Source organism: Phaseolus vulgaris, chromosome 1 (assembly GCF_051622355.1).
Source record: "Phaseolus vulgaris cultivar YP4 chromosome 1, ASM5162235v1, whole genome shotgun sequence".
In the NCBI taxonomy this organism is placed as follows: Eukaryota; Viridiplantae; Streptophyta; class Magnoliopsida; order Fabales; family Fabaceae; genus Phaseolus; species Phaseolus vulgaris.
This window is the reverse complement of record NC_143498.1, coordinates 6,720,327-6,737,553: the sequence shown is the minus strand read 5'-3', so window position 1 is coordinate 6,737,553 and position 17,227 is coordinate 6,720,327. Positions and strand designations below refer to the sequence as shown.

The following is a 17,227-nucleotide window of genomic DNA, read 5'->3' as shown; positions in this document are numbered from 1 at the left end:
AAGAAAACGGTAATATGTTGCGTGCAGTGCACTCCTTCACCTCCAGTGGTAGGTCCATCATTTAAATGGTGGGTACCACACCTCAATTCTTTTTTACACTACTTATTTATTTTTTATTTATTATATTTAGTTTCATATTAAATTAATAAATATTTTGGTTTGATTATTTAATTTAAATCGGTACAATTTTATTTTCTAAAATTCATATAATTTTATATTTGTATCATCTAGCACTCTTAGTTTTAATGGATTATAGTGTTACTCAAATTTTATCATTGTTAATTCACAGAAGTTTTTTTATTAAAATATAAATTTAATGTAACAATAGTTTAAATTTAAAAATAAAAAATATACATTTTAAAAGTAAAATAACTTATCCAAAGATCTAGACATTTTTTAAAGAATAAATAAAAATACTAATTTTTTTAATAAGAATCTAATTATTTAAAAAAAATTAAAAGTATAATCACTTAATAATATAGCTTTAATAACATTTATTTTAGTAATTATTATAGTAATTAATCTTTTATTTACATATAGTTTTTATTATCATAAAAAGAAGATGAAACTTATGTTTCCAGTGGTAGTAGGAAATAAAAAACAATTAAGGCAAGAAATAAATAAAATTCTATCTTCCCTGCATTTCCGTCTTGTGCTGTTGGTTTGTTAAGGTTCTCTCACTTCTCTTGCTCCATTTTTTTCTGTTTATCCGAGATTCCATTGCAGGTAGTTTCTTTGACCATCACCTCTTAAATTTGTGGCAACTTATTGCTCTCTCTTCCTGTTTTTGTTTCTCAAACAATCACTTTCTTTTTCTATATTCATCTTAAAATTTGTAGAAACTAGACTCCCTTTTCTGTTCTCCAAACTTTCTTGATGAAGCTCTTCATGGGTACAAATTAATTGCATAAATTTACATACTTTTTATTGCTATGTTATATATTGTTCTTTGGTTCTTAGAAGGGGGAGAAGAGTTTGCTTGTTTTTATGATGATTGGCTTACTTTTATGCATGCATCATGTCATGCACGTTTTTGACTTATCCGTGGTGGTGGATGAGTGAGGGGTTAGCTTTGTTCTGTTTCTGCGTGAAAGTTGAGTGCTTGTGTTGATTCACTGAATTCTCACTGAAATGGGTCTTGGGAAGTTTATATTTCAGGCATTCAGTGTCAGCATCTTTTGGAATTTGATCGGGAAGTGAGTTTCTGAAAGCCTGTAATATTTCACTTACAATGGAAAATATAGTTTTGTAGATTCTGGTTTAGTCAGAAGTTTTTTTTTTTATACTAATTTTCATGTAGTTCAAAAACTTTCATTTTGAATCTTGTATTCCAATTCTTCTTTTAATTCCTTCGTATACCATTTTTAATTCCTTTTAGTCATCTTTGTAGGGACTACAAGGGACTAAAAAAATTAAAAGATATTAAAATGATATATGCAAAGACTAAAAGTGAAAAGTTTTATAACTACAGAACAAAAAGAGTGATTAAAGTCTTTATTTTCTCTCCGAGCTGGTGTTGGAAACTTTGGAACTAGTGGCGCTCCTTTATCTCCATTTGATCTGTTCTGTTCTTTTCTTGTATCTCAACTTAACTTGTTATAACTTCATAGTTTTGAAGCTGCAGTTTCGATATGTGATTATCAAACAGTTTAATAGATCATACAATTCCAGGTTCATTTGGGGTGTCATGTTGTATTGTGTTATTTATCGATGACAACAATCTATGGATCCTGTCCTATCCGTCAAATAATGCCGTATATTCTTAATTTTCTTGTTATGTTTTTCCTGTGTCCTAGGGGCACTTGATTAAGGCCAAAATAAATAGAGAAGGAAAAGGAGACGTTCCACCTCCTCCTTTACATTTGTTACATTATACAATTCGTTGACATGCTAAATCTTACATACTAGAGTCCTTTGTATACTTGTTCTTTTTTTAAGCTTTCTATTACCCTTTTTTGCTTATTTGTGCTAACCACTAACTGTTGTGTACACCTGCATGTTCAAATGTTAATAATCTTACTTGATTAATTGTCTTGGGATTTGTGCAATCTGCTGAATTATTCAATGAATATTACACTTTCAGGTTCAAGGATGTCTAAAGAAGTTATTGATGCTCCTTCAGCTGCTCCTTTTGAGTTTGAGATCTTGGATAGTGATTCTGAAATTGTTAGATCTGTTAGAGACTCATCCAAACGTGCAAATCCATGGATTGAACCTGAAAGGCTGAAACTTAGACACAGAATTGGCCGAGGCCTCTTTGGTGATGTTTGGTTAGCAACTCATCATCAGTCAACTGAAGATTATGATGAGTATCATGAAGTTGCTGCTAAGATGTTACATACAATTGAAGAGGATCTTATGAAGTTTGTTATAGAGAAGTTCAATGAATTGTATTTTAAGTGCCAAGGAGTTGCCAGCATGTCCTGGCTGCATGGAATTTCAATCTTAAACGGAAGGGTTAGATTTTAAAGTTCATCAATGTGTTGGAGATTCTTAGCTATCTCTTTTACTTGTAGCTGGCTTACTTATTTATTTGCGTTCACAGCTATGCATCATTATGAATTTGTATGAGGGTTCAATTGGTGACAAGATGGCGGGACTCAAAGAAGGAAGGATTTCATTGCATGATGTTTTAAGGTGATGTGTTTTCAGTTTATTCAGTGTAATATGCTTTATCATTTTCAGTAAATAAGAGAGATGGGAAAAGCAGATTGATACTGTGTGCATGTTATTGTTGGCTGCAGGTATGGAATCAATCTGGCTCAAGGTGTTCTGGAACTTCACTCTCTAGGGATCCTCATTCTTAACCTTAAACCATTCAATGTTATTCTCAATGAGAACGATCAAGCAATTTTGGGAGATGTTGGAATTCCTAGTCTTTTGCTTGACTCCTCATTCCTAAGCACAGATATGGATAATAAGAGGCTTGGAACACCAAATTACATGGCTCCAGAGCAATGGGAACCAGAGGTCAGAGGTCCTATATCGTTTGAAACAGATTCTTGGGGATTCGGTTGCACCATTGTCGAAATGTTGACTGGTAATCAGCCTTGGTTTGGGTGTCCTGTTGGCAGAATATACCAGTCAGTTGTTGAAAAGCATGAAAAACCCAATATTCCCAATGGCCTTCCTTCTTCAGTTGAGAATATCCTCAGTGCATGCTTTGAGTATGATTTGAGGAATCGCCCCTTAATGGTGGATATTCTGAGTGTCTTTCAAAGGTTTGTATATATCTTGTATAGTATCTAGAATTTTTCTGTGACTATCTACGGTTTTGGTTTGGGTAATTTCATACAGTTGTAATTCTGTTGGGTCTGATGCATTTTATTTAGTGAGGTTTATGTGTGTGAGAAGGTCGACCGTAGGGAGCATTTGCTTTTATAAAGGATTTGATCCTGATACAATCATAGATGAATGGCTACGTTGCCACTACTAGATACAACTGATTCTATCAGCTAGAGTAACTGGCCAGAATCATAGATACTTTACCTCATGAAAGTTGTTTACTATAATTGCGTCCCTTAGTTCTTGTTAGCATCATCATCATTCTTGTTGCTCAAAAACATTGAATGTGAAGAAGTCATTTTGGAAGCCCATGCATGATAATGTGAAACTATTTTTTCTGGTATTTCAAAATTCAGACTCGTGTTCCACAGCTTGAGATTGAGATTATATGAAAGCATTAAGTTGAATTGTCTGCTTGGGATGTACGTAATGTATTTAGAGCTAGTTATTAAATTTCAATTATTTTTTATAAAAGCTTCTGAATACCATTTTTTCTACTGCATTCTCCACTATTTTGATTCTACACTTTCGTTGGCTAGGCATTGCAGTGGGAGTTATATGGTCTTTTGGTGCATATCTTGTTTCATCATATGTTATTCTGTCTATATTTGTTTCCAAAATATTGTATTAGTAGGAGCCAAGGTGCAGAAATTATAATATATTTGGGTCTAGAGCTTGAACATGTTCAAATTATTATTTGTTTGTGGCTATACTGCTACAAGTGCAGTTCTTAATTTTACGTACATAGAATGATTAACATGTTTGCTCCCCATTTGATGGAGAGTTCCTAGGATTAGTCTGAGTTTATGTGAAGAATTTTGTTAACTTTATGAACATCTTCAACTGTTTTACTAGTGAAACTAGTTTTAGGGTAACTTCTTTAGGATGATGCAAATAGTCTGTTGTAATGGTGCAAGTGCTACCACGATTATCAATAGTCATATCTCATGGATAATGTGTGTGTAAGTAGATAAGGGGTTTAATAGAGAAGAAGCCCAATCCTGTTTCAGCCCAAAATCAAAATTGTACCAACCCAAATGATTATAGCTTTTGAGGAATAGCTAAAATAAACTAGTTAGGATCCTTCTAGAATTGCTGTTCTGTATATATCCTGTACTCATTTCAGAAATGAAATTCAAGTATTTCTCTCTTTCTATTTTTGTCCCTTTTATGGTATCACGAGCCTTTCCTTGAAATGTGAGGCACCACTTCCAATACCTCCCATTCAAATATGGTAATCCTCTTCCAAATTTTCAGCCAAATCCCACTCAAAATCCTTCTAGTCCTTTTCATATTCACCCTAGTGAAAGTCCTTCATTTGTTATTGTTGCTTCGACTCTTGTTGGCAACAACTATCATTTATGGTCTCAGTCATTTCGCATAGCTCTTGTCTCCAAAAACAAAATGCGATTCCTCAATGGTTCCATTCCCACCCTTGCTATCTCAGATCCATTCTTCCCTCATTGGGAAAGATGCAACTCATTCATCATGTCCTGGTTATTGAACTCCTTTTCCCCTTCCATAGCTCAAAGTGTGATCTATCTTGATAGAACTGTTGATATTTGGATTGATCTTCGTGCGCATTTTCTCTAAAGTGATTTACTACAAATTGAAAAACTTCAAGAAGAAGTTCAGTGTAGCAGAAATGTTACTGATTAATTTACTGGCTTAAAATCCTTGTAGGAAGAACTAGATAATTTTTGCCCCATGACTGCTTGTGAATGCTCTACCAAACTGTATCATGTGCAGGACTTCATCATTAGATTCCTTAAAGGTCTTGATGATCGTTTTGGAGTCGTTAGGTGTCAAGTGCTCTTTATGGTTCCTCTACTTACTCTCATTTTTTCCATGGTCATTCAACACGAACGACAATACCCCGATGTTGTTCTCTCTACTAAGGAGACTAACTCGTTTGCTAATGCTGCCATAACTAGAGATGAAATAAATCTGCACCAACAAAGGAAACTCCACAAAAAAAAGTGTTCCTAATGTCATCGTCAAGGTCACACTATGGACGTCTGCTATAGCCAGCATGGCTATCCACCAGGTCACCCTCATTATCCCAGTTGGCCATGATTCAATCCTCGTGCAAATAGTGTTGTTTCTCCTATTACGGAGAAAGAAACCAATGAGGGTTTCTATCTAGATTCTGGGCTTAATCTCACTAAGGTCCAATGTCAGCATTTGATTAGTCTTCTTTAGCCACCTCCTTCTACTAGTAGTTCAGGCCCAACACAGAATCTCTTCACCTAAGTTCAGTTTGGGCATTTCTTGTGTATCTTGTGCTGCCTATCATGATTTTTCTTCACACACCAACCCCTCCTGGATTGTAGATTCAGGAGCTACAAATCATATTGCTTCTTCTCTTACTTTATTTCAAATTTATCACAAAATAAATCTTGTTCAAATAAATTTACCCAATGGATCTTCTGTCACAAGTTTTTCTGGAATAGTGCAATTTTCCCCTTCATTTGTAACACATGATGTTTTTTATGTTCCAGACTTTAATTTTAACCTTTTGTCCATTTCTAAACTTATCTATAACCATTGTTATAAAATCGTTTTTTTCTGGTGATTCTTGTATAATACAGGATGTGAAATTGTTGAGGATGATTGGTTTGGCTAAACTTAAACAAGGTCTCTACCATTTGGTAATCAACAAGGCATCCCAACCTTTAACCCAATGTTCATCCTTTGTGAACTCATCCACAACAAGTCCCATCCCCACCAACCATATTTGGCATTACAAATTAGGACATTTGTCTGGAAAATGTCTTCATATTTTACATGAACAATTTCCTTTTATTTCTAAGTATTTGAATGAACATTGTGATGTTTGTCATTTAGCTAAAAAATTAAAGTTGTCTCACTTTTCTAGTCATAATAGAGCTTCTAAAAGTTTTTATTTACTCCACATGGACATTTTGGGACCCTTTTCCAAAGCATCTATTCATGGTCACAACTCACAAATATTTTCTAACCATTGTTGATGACTACAATAGATATTCTTGGGTTCTCCTAAAATCCAAGGCAGAAGTCCTTGAATGTTCAAAATTTTGTTACTCTAGTTGAAACTCAATCTGACAATGGATCCAAACTTTTTAAAAGCTTTTTTTTTCCTTCAATGGCATTTTCTATCAAACAAGTTGAATTGCCAGACCCATTTTAAACATTGTAAGAGCACTCCTCTTTCAATCACATATGCCAACTCATTTGTGGTCTTATGCCATTAAACATGTTGTATATCTCATCAATCGTGTTCCCTCTCCTGTCATTCAAAATAAAACACCATATGAACTTTTAAACAAACACCCACTAGAATTTTCCATGCTTAAAATATTTGGTTGTTTATCCTATGCTTGCACATACAAGCGAACACAAATTTCCCCATGTTCAAGACGTGGTGTTTTCTTAGGTTTTCAAACTGGTACAAAAGGTTATATCATTCTGGATTTAAACACTTAGAAATTTTTCTTTCCAAAGATGTATTTTTTCATGAAATTTTTTCCCTTTCAGTCTAGACAAGAAGCCAATCCCAGCCCAAACTTCTCCTTACCTAATCCTGATTCCCTCATCAATGCAGGGTCCAATACTGATTCTGTTAGGGTTTGTAATATACTCCCCCTTGTTCGGTGTGTTAATAAAGTACACTTGAATTTATGAAATACTCTCAAAGGTACCTTAATTTGTTTTGGTCAGCAAAAGGTGTTGTTTGATAACGTATCCTATTAGTGGACCCAAGTAGGAAAGTATCTGTTAGAAGAAGCAAAAATGGCTCAAAGAATCAAGTGGCTAGCATCAATTTGTTAGGTCATGTTAGTTAAAGTCGTTTGTTGCTTAGCTCTCTAACTGCAATAGCAGATGTAGTTAAGGGGTGCATTACCAAACCCTTCTATAACCTATTTTACACTGTTGCTTTTCTTTTTCCTGAGGTCGCAACCTTATGTAACCTATTTTGGAATGATTTTGATATGATTATTCATATTATATATATATTTTTACTCTCATAAGGATGAAATTTTTTCACAAATATATGGTGATTCACCAGATCAGAATTGCAATGGTCCCATGGGGATTCTCTCAATTAGTGGTTTGTCTCATGCTAGAAAGGAATAATGTGAGATATGATGGTGCAGTAGTTAGTTTTTATACATTTTCATTGCCATGAAGCGGTAACCATTTTCATGTATATTTATGAAAATCTGTTATATTTCTTTGTTTTTAAATTCCATAAATCAATTACATACGCACACCACTTTATAACATTGTGAAATATTGAATTTTGATCAGAAGATGCATCTAAGCTCATCTATTGTAGCTAGCTTGTAACTTTCTGGACATTAAATATGGGTGGTGTTAGATCAGAGACTCTAATCCAGAAAGAAGTAAATCAATAATCTTTCATTAAATAGAGTTGTTTGTAATTAAGCTGAGGTTTCTTTAGTTAATTTCTGTTTGTCTTTTGAAAGTTACTCTGTTATTAACTATCTTGCCTTTGCAGTGCTCTGAATGAATTGGCCAATGATGGAGAATGGAGATATCTAGGAAATGTGAAAGTTAATCCAAAATCAGATAGCACTGTCTACACAGAGTGGTTCCTCTCCAAGGATCATCTTCAGGTGGGCGACATGGTCCGAACTAGAAAGCTTACCAATTCATGCAAACCTCAAAACATGGACATCCCAGAAGGAACTGTTGTTAGTTTAGAGTGTAATACAGATCACAAGTTCGCCCTTGTGAGGGTCCATGGCAATGACGACCCTATTAGATTTCATATATCATCCCTTGAACGTGTCACATCTGGCTTGGTAGCAGGTGATTGGGTACACTTAAGGGATGAAAACGAGAAGCACTCACCTGTGGGCATTATACATTCCATCAACCGAGACGGTAGTGTATCTGTTGGATTTCTTGGGCTGCGAGCTATATGGGAAGGAAACTCTTTTGAACTCGAAAAGGTGAAACCTTACCGTGTTGGCCAGTTTGTCAGGCTGAAAGACACTGTTTCAAGTCCTCGATTTGAGTGGTGTCGCAAAAAGGGTTCTGCCGGGGCTGCTGGCAGGATCTCATGGATTTTTCCAAATGGAGGTTTGGTTGTGAAGTTCCCAGGGATGCTTCCTTTTGGTAATGAAGCAAACACCTACTTGGCTGATCCCTCTGAGGTTGAAGTGGTTGAGTTCAGGACTTGTCCTGGGATCATAGAAAAGTATCAACATGTAGAGGATCATCACTGGGCAATTAGACCAGTTCTAGTTGCATTTGGTCTATTCACTGCTTTCAAATTTGGCATACTTGTGGGAAAGAAAGTGAGGAGGAACAACAAGGTGAATGCAGTAGAGATTGGAAGTCTTATTGGTCAAAATCAAAATGCCAACTCTGCTACAACAACTACTACCACTACAACGAGATCTCCAATTTTACAAAACAAGGCAGGGCAACATGGGTTCATGCAGATGCTAATCTAATTTTTAAGGAAGGTGGTAACTCATTCAATATTCGGTAGTTTTTGTTTTTGTTTTTGTTTACTGTTTCTAAATCAAAACAATTACTTAATAATATTATGAAATGGTAGGTACTAATTCTAGACAATGCTCTTCAAAAGGTCATGCAGTCCAAGAAAAAACTTCATAACAGGACACAAATGCAATTTGAATTTGCCAGTCTCGAGCATAAGAAAAAGATGTTCAGTATTATAACAAGTTGAGTGCGACAAAAATATATGTTGCTAAAAAAAATAAAGTTATTTCAAAATTATAGTTAATGAATCAGTATATTAGTCTCATTGTCAGACATTTCATAATCCATACTTTTAGAGATCTATTAAAAAAATTATTTATTTAAGATTTGAATGAGTTTTGATACACACGTAATAATGTAGTATAAAATGAGTATACTAACCACTACTTTTCTTAATCTCTTCTCGAGATCAAGAACTCAATTATTATTTGTTTTTACTTTTAGATACAAAGTTATAGAAGGTGTTTAAGAAATTTAGTGTCTTAAAGAGGTTACAAATTTATTCTCAGGATGGGATGCTTCACAAAGTGAAGAATAAAAATTTATCACCCTTCCATTGTAATCATACGAGAATATCTTTGCATTTATAACTTACTGAGATATGATTGTTATTTGACCAATCTTCTCTTTATATATTTCTTAATATCTTCAAGATGCTTTGTAAATAATTAATTGATTTTTTTTACATTTGTACTTGTGTCTTCTTATAGAAGGTTGTATTTATTTTGTGGGTAAGAGTTGTATAAACACATAAACAATTTACACATACATGTTTGTTTCCTTTTTTACAAGCACTCAAATTGATTCTATAGTAAAGCATATACCGTTGATGCTGAATTTATTAGACTCTTTATATAGAAACCATAAGTTTGTTGGACACTTTTTAACCATTTAGCTTAATTTGGGATTATGCATTTTACTCAATATAATTGATTTTACATATAGAAATAGTGGGATATTATTTTATTATGTTATTGTATTGTTAGATGATTATATAGACTGTTCGTTAATTTATTAAGTGTAACATTTTGCATGATCATGTGAGTTATAAATATGTTTCATATAATAGAAACACTAGATGATATAGGTTAACAAAAGATAAATTAATTGAACACTTTATATTTGTTAACATCAAAGCTTTATTTGAGAGATAGTCTAATGTAGGTAGATTATATTAGAGCTTTTGGGTCTTAACATTATTCTCTACCTATGATCATGGATTTTTCTTTACTTGCATATTATTAATAAGTGGATTTTAAGCCTAACTCAACATCATAAAATTGGTTTATAAGATTTTTCTCCATTTATAAAGTATGAAATGTTCTAATTTCTAGTTGATGTGTGATTTCCAACACACCCATTTCACGTTGAGGCTACCAACTCATGCATGAGACTATATATTATGGGTGGTCCGATAACGGCCCGATAGCAGGTGGTCTGATAAGTCCAACAAACATTCACTAGGATAAGATCTAAATGACTCTACTACCATATCAAAATATTATGGAAAAGATATTTATGTAGATTCATTCAACGCATGTTTTACTGTTTATATACAATCAGATTTGAGAGGTATGCTCCATATAATTTGTTACTCCATATGTTATGCCTATATATCAGCAATTACCCCAAATTATTGCCTTATTTACATTGATACATTTTCTATATACATCTATATGAAAAATATAATAATTTCAATAAGTAAGTGGGGGTGGGTACTATGGTGTGTGCATAAACAATCTAGCTGCTGATATATTGAGATTGTTTAAAGACTTTCCAATTCCTTTAAATACTTTCATCATGCTTTTAGTATTGTTTTTATAAGTAAAATACAGTTCTATATATCAATTAGACTACTCCTTTTAAACAACCGTGGGTGAAAGACGGTCTAATCATTTGAACAACAGAAGATTAAAGTCTGTTTAATGCCTTTAAATATGCTTAACTTGCATTTTATTTTTTTTTATCGGTAAATACAATTGTATACATCATAATGAGTTAAAAGTGATTATATGGTAGACGTTGTAGTGTTAATAAGAATTATACATTGTGATTATATGTTTTTTGAATAGTTTTATGAATGCTTTTAGTATTATTTTTATGAGTAAAATACATTTCTATATATCAATTTGACTGTCTAATCCCTTTAAACAGTAAATGATTAGAGGTTGTCTAATGCCTTTAAATATGCTTCACTTATGTTAAAAAACATTGCAAAAAATTACAACAATGTACTCATTAACAAAAATGGACATTATGATTCTAGATTTGTAGTGTCTTCAAATGTTCATCTTTTTGGCAGTAGAGACTAAAGAAAGAGGGTTATAGATTGTCTAATGTCGAAATCAATGAACAATAAATGATAAAATTATTTATAAATAAATTAAATATAATTTTTCATGATAATGATACAAAGAAACTCATCACACTAGACGATGTTTAGGCAAAACATTACAAAAAATGAAAAATTACAACAATGTGCTTGGACATTTTGATTTCAAAGTTTGTAGTGTCTTCATATAGATGTTCATCTTTTTTATGGTAGAGACTAAAGAAAGAAGGCCATAGATTGTTTAATGTCCAAATCAATAAATAATAAATGAAAATAATTGATAATTAAATTAAATAGTATTGTATAATTGTTCATGATAGTGATACAAAGAAGTCCATCATCCCATCATCCCAGCAGGCGATATTTAAAAAAAAAAACATTACAAAAAATTAAAAAATTACAACAATTACTCATTAATCAAAATTTAGACATTTTGATTCCAGATTTGTAGTGTCTTCCGATGTTCATCTTTTATCTTGAACATCTTTTATCTTTTTTGTGGTAGACGTTGAAAAAACAAGGTTAGTGAGATTGATAAGTTATCAACTTGCTGGTCCAACCACACTGTGAATGGATTATGGGAAATTGCATGTCAGCTTACGATGTACGAAAGAGTCTTTTGATCGATGAAGCTTTGTTTTTGAAGCTAAGGATTATAGAGAGTAAGATGTAATAGACCCTAATTTATCGTCATCCCCCAACTTGACCTTCAAACCCTTAGTTTCAAAAGGTAAAGCTCCAACAATTTCTTCTATATGTGATGAAGCAATCATATGAAAATGATGTACATGTGTACATGTTGCAGGAATGGGAACGAATAGAGGAATATGAAGTCAACTCTTGAAAGTTTATTTTGCGAACATATTTTAAAAAATAGATGTCAACTGCAAAACAAATAAACATAAACACATAAATAAGTAAAGATATATAAATACTACAATATAGTTGAAAATTTAATTCAAAAGTTCAAATTTTAAATTTTGAAATTGAAATGAATGAAACAAACGAGATGCAAAGATATAATCACGTCTATTTGGTAAATAATTGTTTTGAAATTTTTCTGACCAAATTTTGCGATGTAAAAGGTTTTTATTTCTTCTCCCTCAATTGTTATATTATATATATATATATTAGTTTAGTCTAAAAACACTTCAGATATTTAGTTCTTTTTCCTCAATCCTACCAAATAAATTATTATCATTATTTAAGTTCAAATCCACTTTTTGGTTATTGGTCTAAATTCACATTCTACAAATAAAAAGATAAAATATATCGATAAAACCAAAGAAATTGAAAACTAAATTTATGAAATTAAAAGTTTAGTAATAAGATTTATGAAATTGAATATTTAGTGGTAAAATTCATAAAATAAAAAGTTTAATAATAAAAATATAAAATTTGAAAAAATGTAATAGTAAAATGTTCACTTTAAAACATAATGTATATTCCATATTGATGCTAGACATCTCTCTTAAAAATTTGTTTTACTGTTTAGTTATATTATAATATAGTATATTATATTTATTAAAATATGATAACAAATTTTCATATTATTTTTTAATTATTAAGCTATGTAATTTATTTATAAATATAAAAAAGTTAAAGCTATACATATGATAATAAATTTCTTATAAAATGTTTAACCATTAAAATAACATTGTAAAAATTGATCTAAAATCAATTTATTTTATTTAGGTTTATACTAAATTAAAATTATTTAAACTGAATTACATTTAAATTTATATTTCATTCAGATAACATTTTAATAAAAAAAAAATGGAACCAGGATTACTCGTATCCAGTAATACTCTTTAAGTATATTAAATATTAAACTGCTCGGAGCTGATAAATACAAAGAAAAAACGTTTAAAAACGAAAAAAGTTACATAAAAATAATTGTAAATTTCAAATTCTCTAAAACTTTAAAATATAACCTAAATGAATTAAGTATTTCTTGTTAATTTATTGCGTCGCTTGTAATATAAAATCATAATTTGTTTATCTTTTCTTTTCAATGTTTAAAACTTGTATTAAGTATAAATGAAAATGATGAATAAAATAAATTAGCATGTTTTCATAATTAAAAGTAAAATAAAAATGAATTTACGTGTTGCATCAGAGAAGTGGTTGGGAGAATGTTCACAAGGGTGTATTCTAGAGCAGCATTTCAGCATAGACATTTGATTGGACTAGGGAAAAGCAGCAATAAAAAATCTTTCCATTCTATTTATGCTGTCAAAAACAAATACAATCAGAATGTAAGTAGTGCAATAAAATCATTGAAGATTGAACATATGTTGGAGTGAAGTACCAAAAACAGACGTGATCGCTATCTGTACACATTTGTACATGTCTTGTAAACTAAGGGAATATTTTGTATCATCCACCAAAAGACAATCCTTAGTTTGCAGAAGCAATGCCTGCCTCCATCACCAGCTGCTCAGACAAAGCTGAGAGTCGAGCCACTCCTGCTTTTACCTCAGAGAAATAGTCAGATTTAATGGCATCGCTCATCGAATTCGGATTTTTTTCATTAATTGGCACAAGACTGATATAGTTATCAGCTTCAGCACTCAGCATAGTCTTATTCAGAAGTTCACGACTCATTTCGGCAAGTTTTTGCAGTGCATTGGTGGCAGCTTCAACTTCAAGCTGAGCTGTCTCAAGCTGAAGTTTCTCAATTGCCAAATCTCCTAAGCTTGCCTCGCCAATTTTCTCCTGTGCCAAAGCATACAGCCTTTTAAGATCCTTAGAATCTTCTGTCACCTCTTCCCTTACTTTTTTCAACTCTTCCTCTTTTGCATCCAATCTTGTAAGAGTCATTTTCAGCTCCTCGTCTTTTATTGTTAGAGCTCTCTGTGCAGCAAGAACCTCCATCTCCTTTTCTTTTAAGTTTTCCTTGGCCAACTCAAGTTCATTCTCAAGTCTTTTTTGTTGCCATCTCATTTCATTAGCAGGTTCCTCCAACAGTTGCTCAAGTAGTTGATTACCCATTCCATCTAGCAGTGGTCTCGATGGGTTCATGTCTTCATCCTTAATGGAAGCAACCAGTTTGTTTGTAAGATCTAAAATTCTTTCAACCACCGTTCCAGCTTCGACAGCCTTCTGGTTTGTATCATCCAACTTGCTCTGGATTATCTTCACATGCTCATCTTTCTCCCTTAGCATATTGGTTGCTTCAATAAGCTGCGTTTCTTTGCTGTTCATAAGCATCTTAAGATCAGAGATTTCCTGGTTAACTTCCACCATCATCTTTCTAGCACTGGAAAGCTCCACGTCTTTCTCCTCCAAGATACCCTGCAGGGAAGCTTTCTCAGATTTCAAACGCTGGATTTCTAGTTTAGCATCAACGAGCTCTGATTCTTTGACCTGAAGAACGGCACTTGTTTCTCTAAATTCAGCACTTCGTTTATCCAGTTCCCGCTGAAGCAAATCCATTTCCGTGACTGCCTGTTCTAAAGAAGTTCTCTCTTTCTTCAACTCCTCCTCTAAGTCACTGATAAGCTCCATTTCCATCTTCAGATCTCGTTCAAGCTCTTTGTTCCTAGCCTCGACAATCCTGAGTTTTGTTCTTTCACTCTCCACTTCTGTCTGTGCATCCTTTAAATTTTCCATGTATGACATAACACTTGCCCTCTGCTCCGAAAGCTCAGACAGCTGCTGTTCCAACAACCGCTCTTGCTCTTCCATTTTGCTTCTAGAAGACGCCAATGCTTGTTGAGAATTAACCAATTCAGACCTCACATCATTCAGAAGCTTCTTCACCCTTCTGAAATCATCCAAAGTCTCATTACTCTCCTTAGCATGCCTCGCAGCATCCTCTCCCAGACTCTTAAGCTCCTCCTGCGCCAACAACCAATCCATTGCCTGCTTCTCTAAATTTGCCTCGGCAACCTTCAGCTTCTCCCTCTCAACCTCCCTCTGAACCAGAAAGACCTCAATCTCCTCCTCCTTATCTCCAACCGCCTTCTTCAGCTCCTCAAGCTCAGCCCTCTGTTTCTTCATAATCTCGTTGGCTTCATCCAGAAGCTTCCCTTTCTCTCTAAGCCCAGATTCAAGAACCGCAACCTCCTGACTCTTCACCTCCAATTCAACCCTCATTTTCTCCACTTCCTCCTCCTTCAACCTCAAACCATACTGGACCGCATCAATCTCATGATCCCGATCCCTAACCTTAAGCTTCAGCTCCTCAACCTGACTCGCCTGAGCAACCAATTCAGCAGTAGTCTCTTTCATCTCCTCCTGGAGCTTCTCATACCTATCCTTAGCAGCCTCAATCTCACTCTCTTGCCGCTCCAACTCCTCCTTCGTGTGCTTCAACTTACTATTCTCCAACAACACCGTCTTCTCCGCTTCCATCAAGTGATCCTCCTTCTTCTTCAGCGCCGAAAGAACCGCCTCGAGATCCGATTCCAGAATCCGAAGATCCGGTTCCTCTCCGCTGAACCGGCTCTGCGTCGGATCGAACAACCTCTCGAACAAAACCCTAGCAGACTCCGCCGCTCCATAATCGTTCACGCTAGGCCTATTGTCGTTCAACACCGACCTAACACTAACACTGTTCCGTAAACGACGACATACTCTCCCGCAGTCCGCCTCGAAACCTAATCGGCTACTACGACGCCTACTACTACTGAACTTAACAGAGCAAAACAGCTACACAACAAAAACAGTTCAACGTCACATTCAAATCGGATTCTCCAAACACAAACTCGTTCAACAAATCTCAATTAATCGAATCACAACGATATTATCATAACTATTAACTCGCGGAAATCAATACTCGGATTCTCCAACACCTTACTCAAGCTAAATAAAAAGAATTAAGAAAAAGAAGGAAGCTAACGGAGAGAGAGTAACCTGTGAGTGAGATGGAGAAGTGGTAGGGCGAAGTGAAACGGAGAAAGCCATGGATGAAGCGATGAGCGGCGCATTGCAGTTAATCGCCGATGGAAGCAGGTTTTGCGATGAAGAATCGCGTGCAAGCCTTGGTAGAAGCTGCAGAGACTAACATGACTTCGCACTTTAACAGCTATGAATAAGCAGAGAGAGAAAGCGAAGGGTTGTTTATATATGGAGGAAAATGATTGGATCGAAGGGAAAAGTGTTAATGTGAGGAGCAAATAGAAGAAGAGAAGAAATGTTTTGTTGAGATAATATATGCCAAAACAGGTTGCAGCCACTGCCTTGTGCTCAGACTATGGGAATCGGCTAAAGAAAGAAACCAGAACCTTCACGTGTCCCTCGCGGACAAGCAAAGGAATACCTCTCACCCTTTCATTTCAACCACTAATAAACTAACTTTTAAACCATCAAAACAACAATAAATAATATTATATATATACGTGGTCCTAATATTTAGCTTCCATTAGATAGGATTATTTAAGTAATTCATTGTTTGTAAGAAAATAAATTACAAGATGTTAAATTTTACTATTATTGTAAAGAATAAAAATTAAAATTAAATTATTTAAAGGTTAAATATGTTTTTTATTTTTGTAAAATTAATTTTTGTCTTTAGTTCAAGTTTTAAAACTTTTGAATACTTTTAATAAGAAAATTGGAATAGATTCTTATCCGTGTTTTTTTTTTAAGTAATAAAGAGATTTTTAATATAGACGATATTATAATATTTTGTTTGGATTGAAAATTGGATGAAGTTGTGGTCTTAGAAGTGATGCTTGTACTAATTAATGAACTATTTTTCAGATTTCGCAATCATTACGTGTGTGTGGATGGATATGGATATGTATATAATATATTATTATAATTATTGTTGTTAATATGGTTAAGAAGAACTGTGAATCAAGTTCATAAAAGAAAAAGAGAGGTGGACTCGTGACCCTACCACCCCTGAGGTCCATGACCATGTACAATTGTGTGGATGAGCTTTTATATGAAGAGTTCTCTTGCTAAATTTTTTAAAAACTATTAAATAGAAACACATTTTATAAAATGATGTTGTAAATAATTGATTATATAAGTATAACTAATGATATATAAAAAGAGACTATAACATCGATACCAGTACCTCATTTCAGTCATTAAAATATCAAAATAAAATAAAATAAAAAACTGTATAAAAACTTATTA

The 17,227-nt window shown here is 33.6% G+C and overlaps 2 protein-coding genes across 2 annotated transcripts; one reads left to right on the top strand and one right to left on the bottom strand.

Annotated features, from left to right (window-relative positions):
- Positions 1-754: 754 nt before the first annotated feature.
- LOC137813316 (protein KINASE OF THE OUTER CHLOROPLAST MEMBRANE 1) lies at positions 755-8,874 on the top strand. The gene is given in 6 exon segments (XM_068615452.2): positions 755-892; positions 2,084-2,457; positions 2,546-2,637; positions 2,745-3,221; positions 7,787-8,691; positions 8,694-8,874. Coding segments are annotated over 6 exon segments (1,959 nt in total). The 5' UTR covers positions 755-876; the 3' UTR covers positions 8,789-8,874.
- Positions 8,875-13,330: 4,456 nt separating this feature from the next.
- LOC137813314 (Myosin heavy chain-related protein) lies at positions 13,331-16,445 on the bottom strand. The gene is made up of 2 exons (XM_068615450.1): positions 15,995-16,445; positions 13,331-15,790 (listed from the first exon to the last, which is right to left on the bottom strand). The coding sequence occupies exons 1-2, from the start codon at positions 16,043-16,045 to the stop codon at positions 13,535-13,537; spliced, it is 2,307 nt and encodes a 768-aa protein (XP_068471551.1). The 5' UTR covers positions 16,046-16,445; the 3' UTR covers positions 13,331-13,534.
- Between the last annotated feature and the right edge of the window lie 782 nt (positions 16,446-17,227).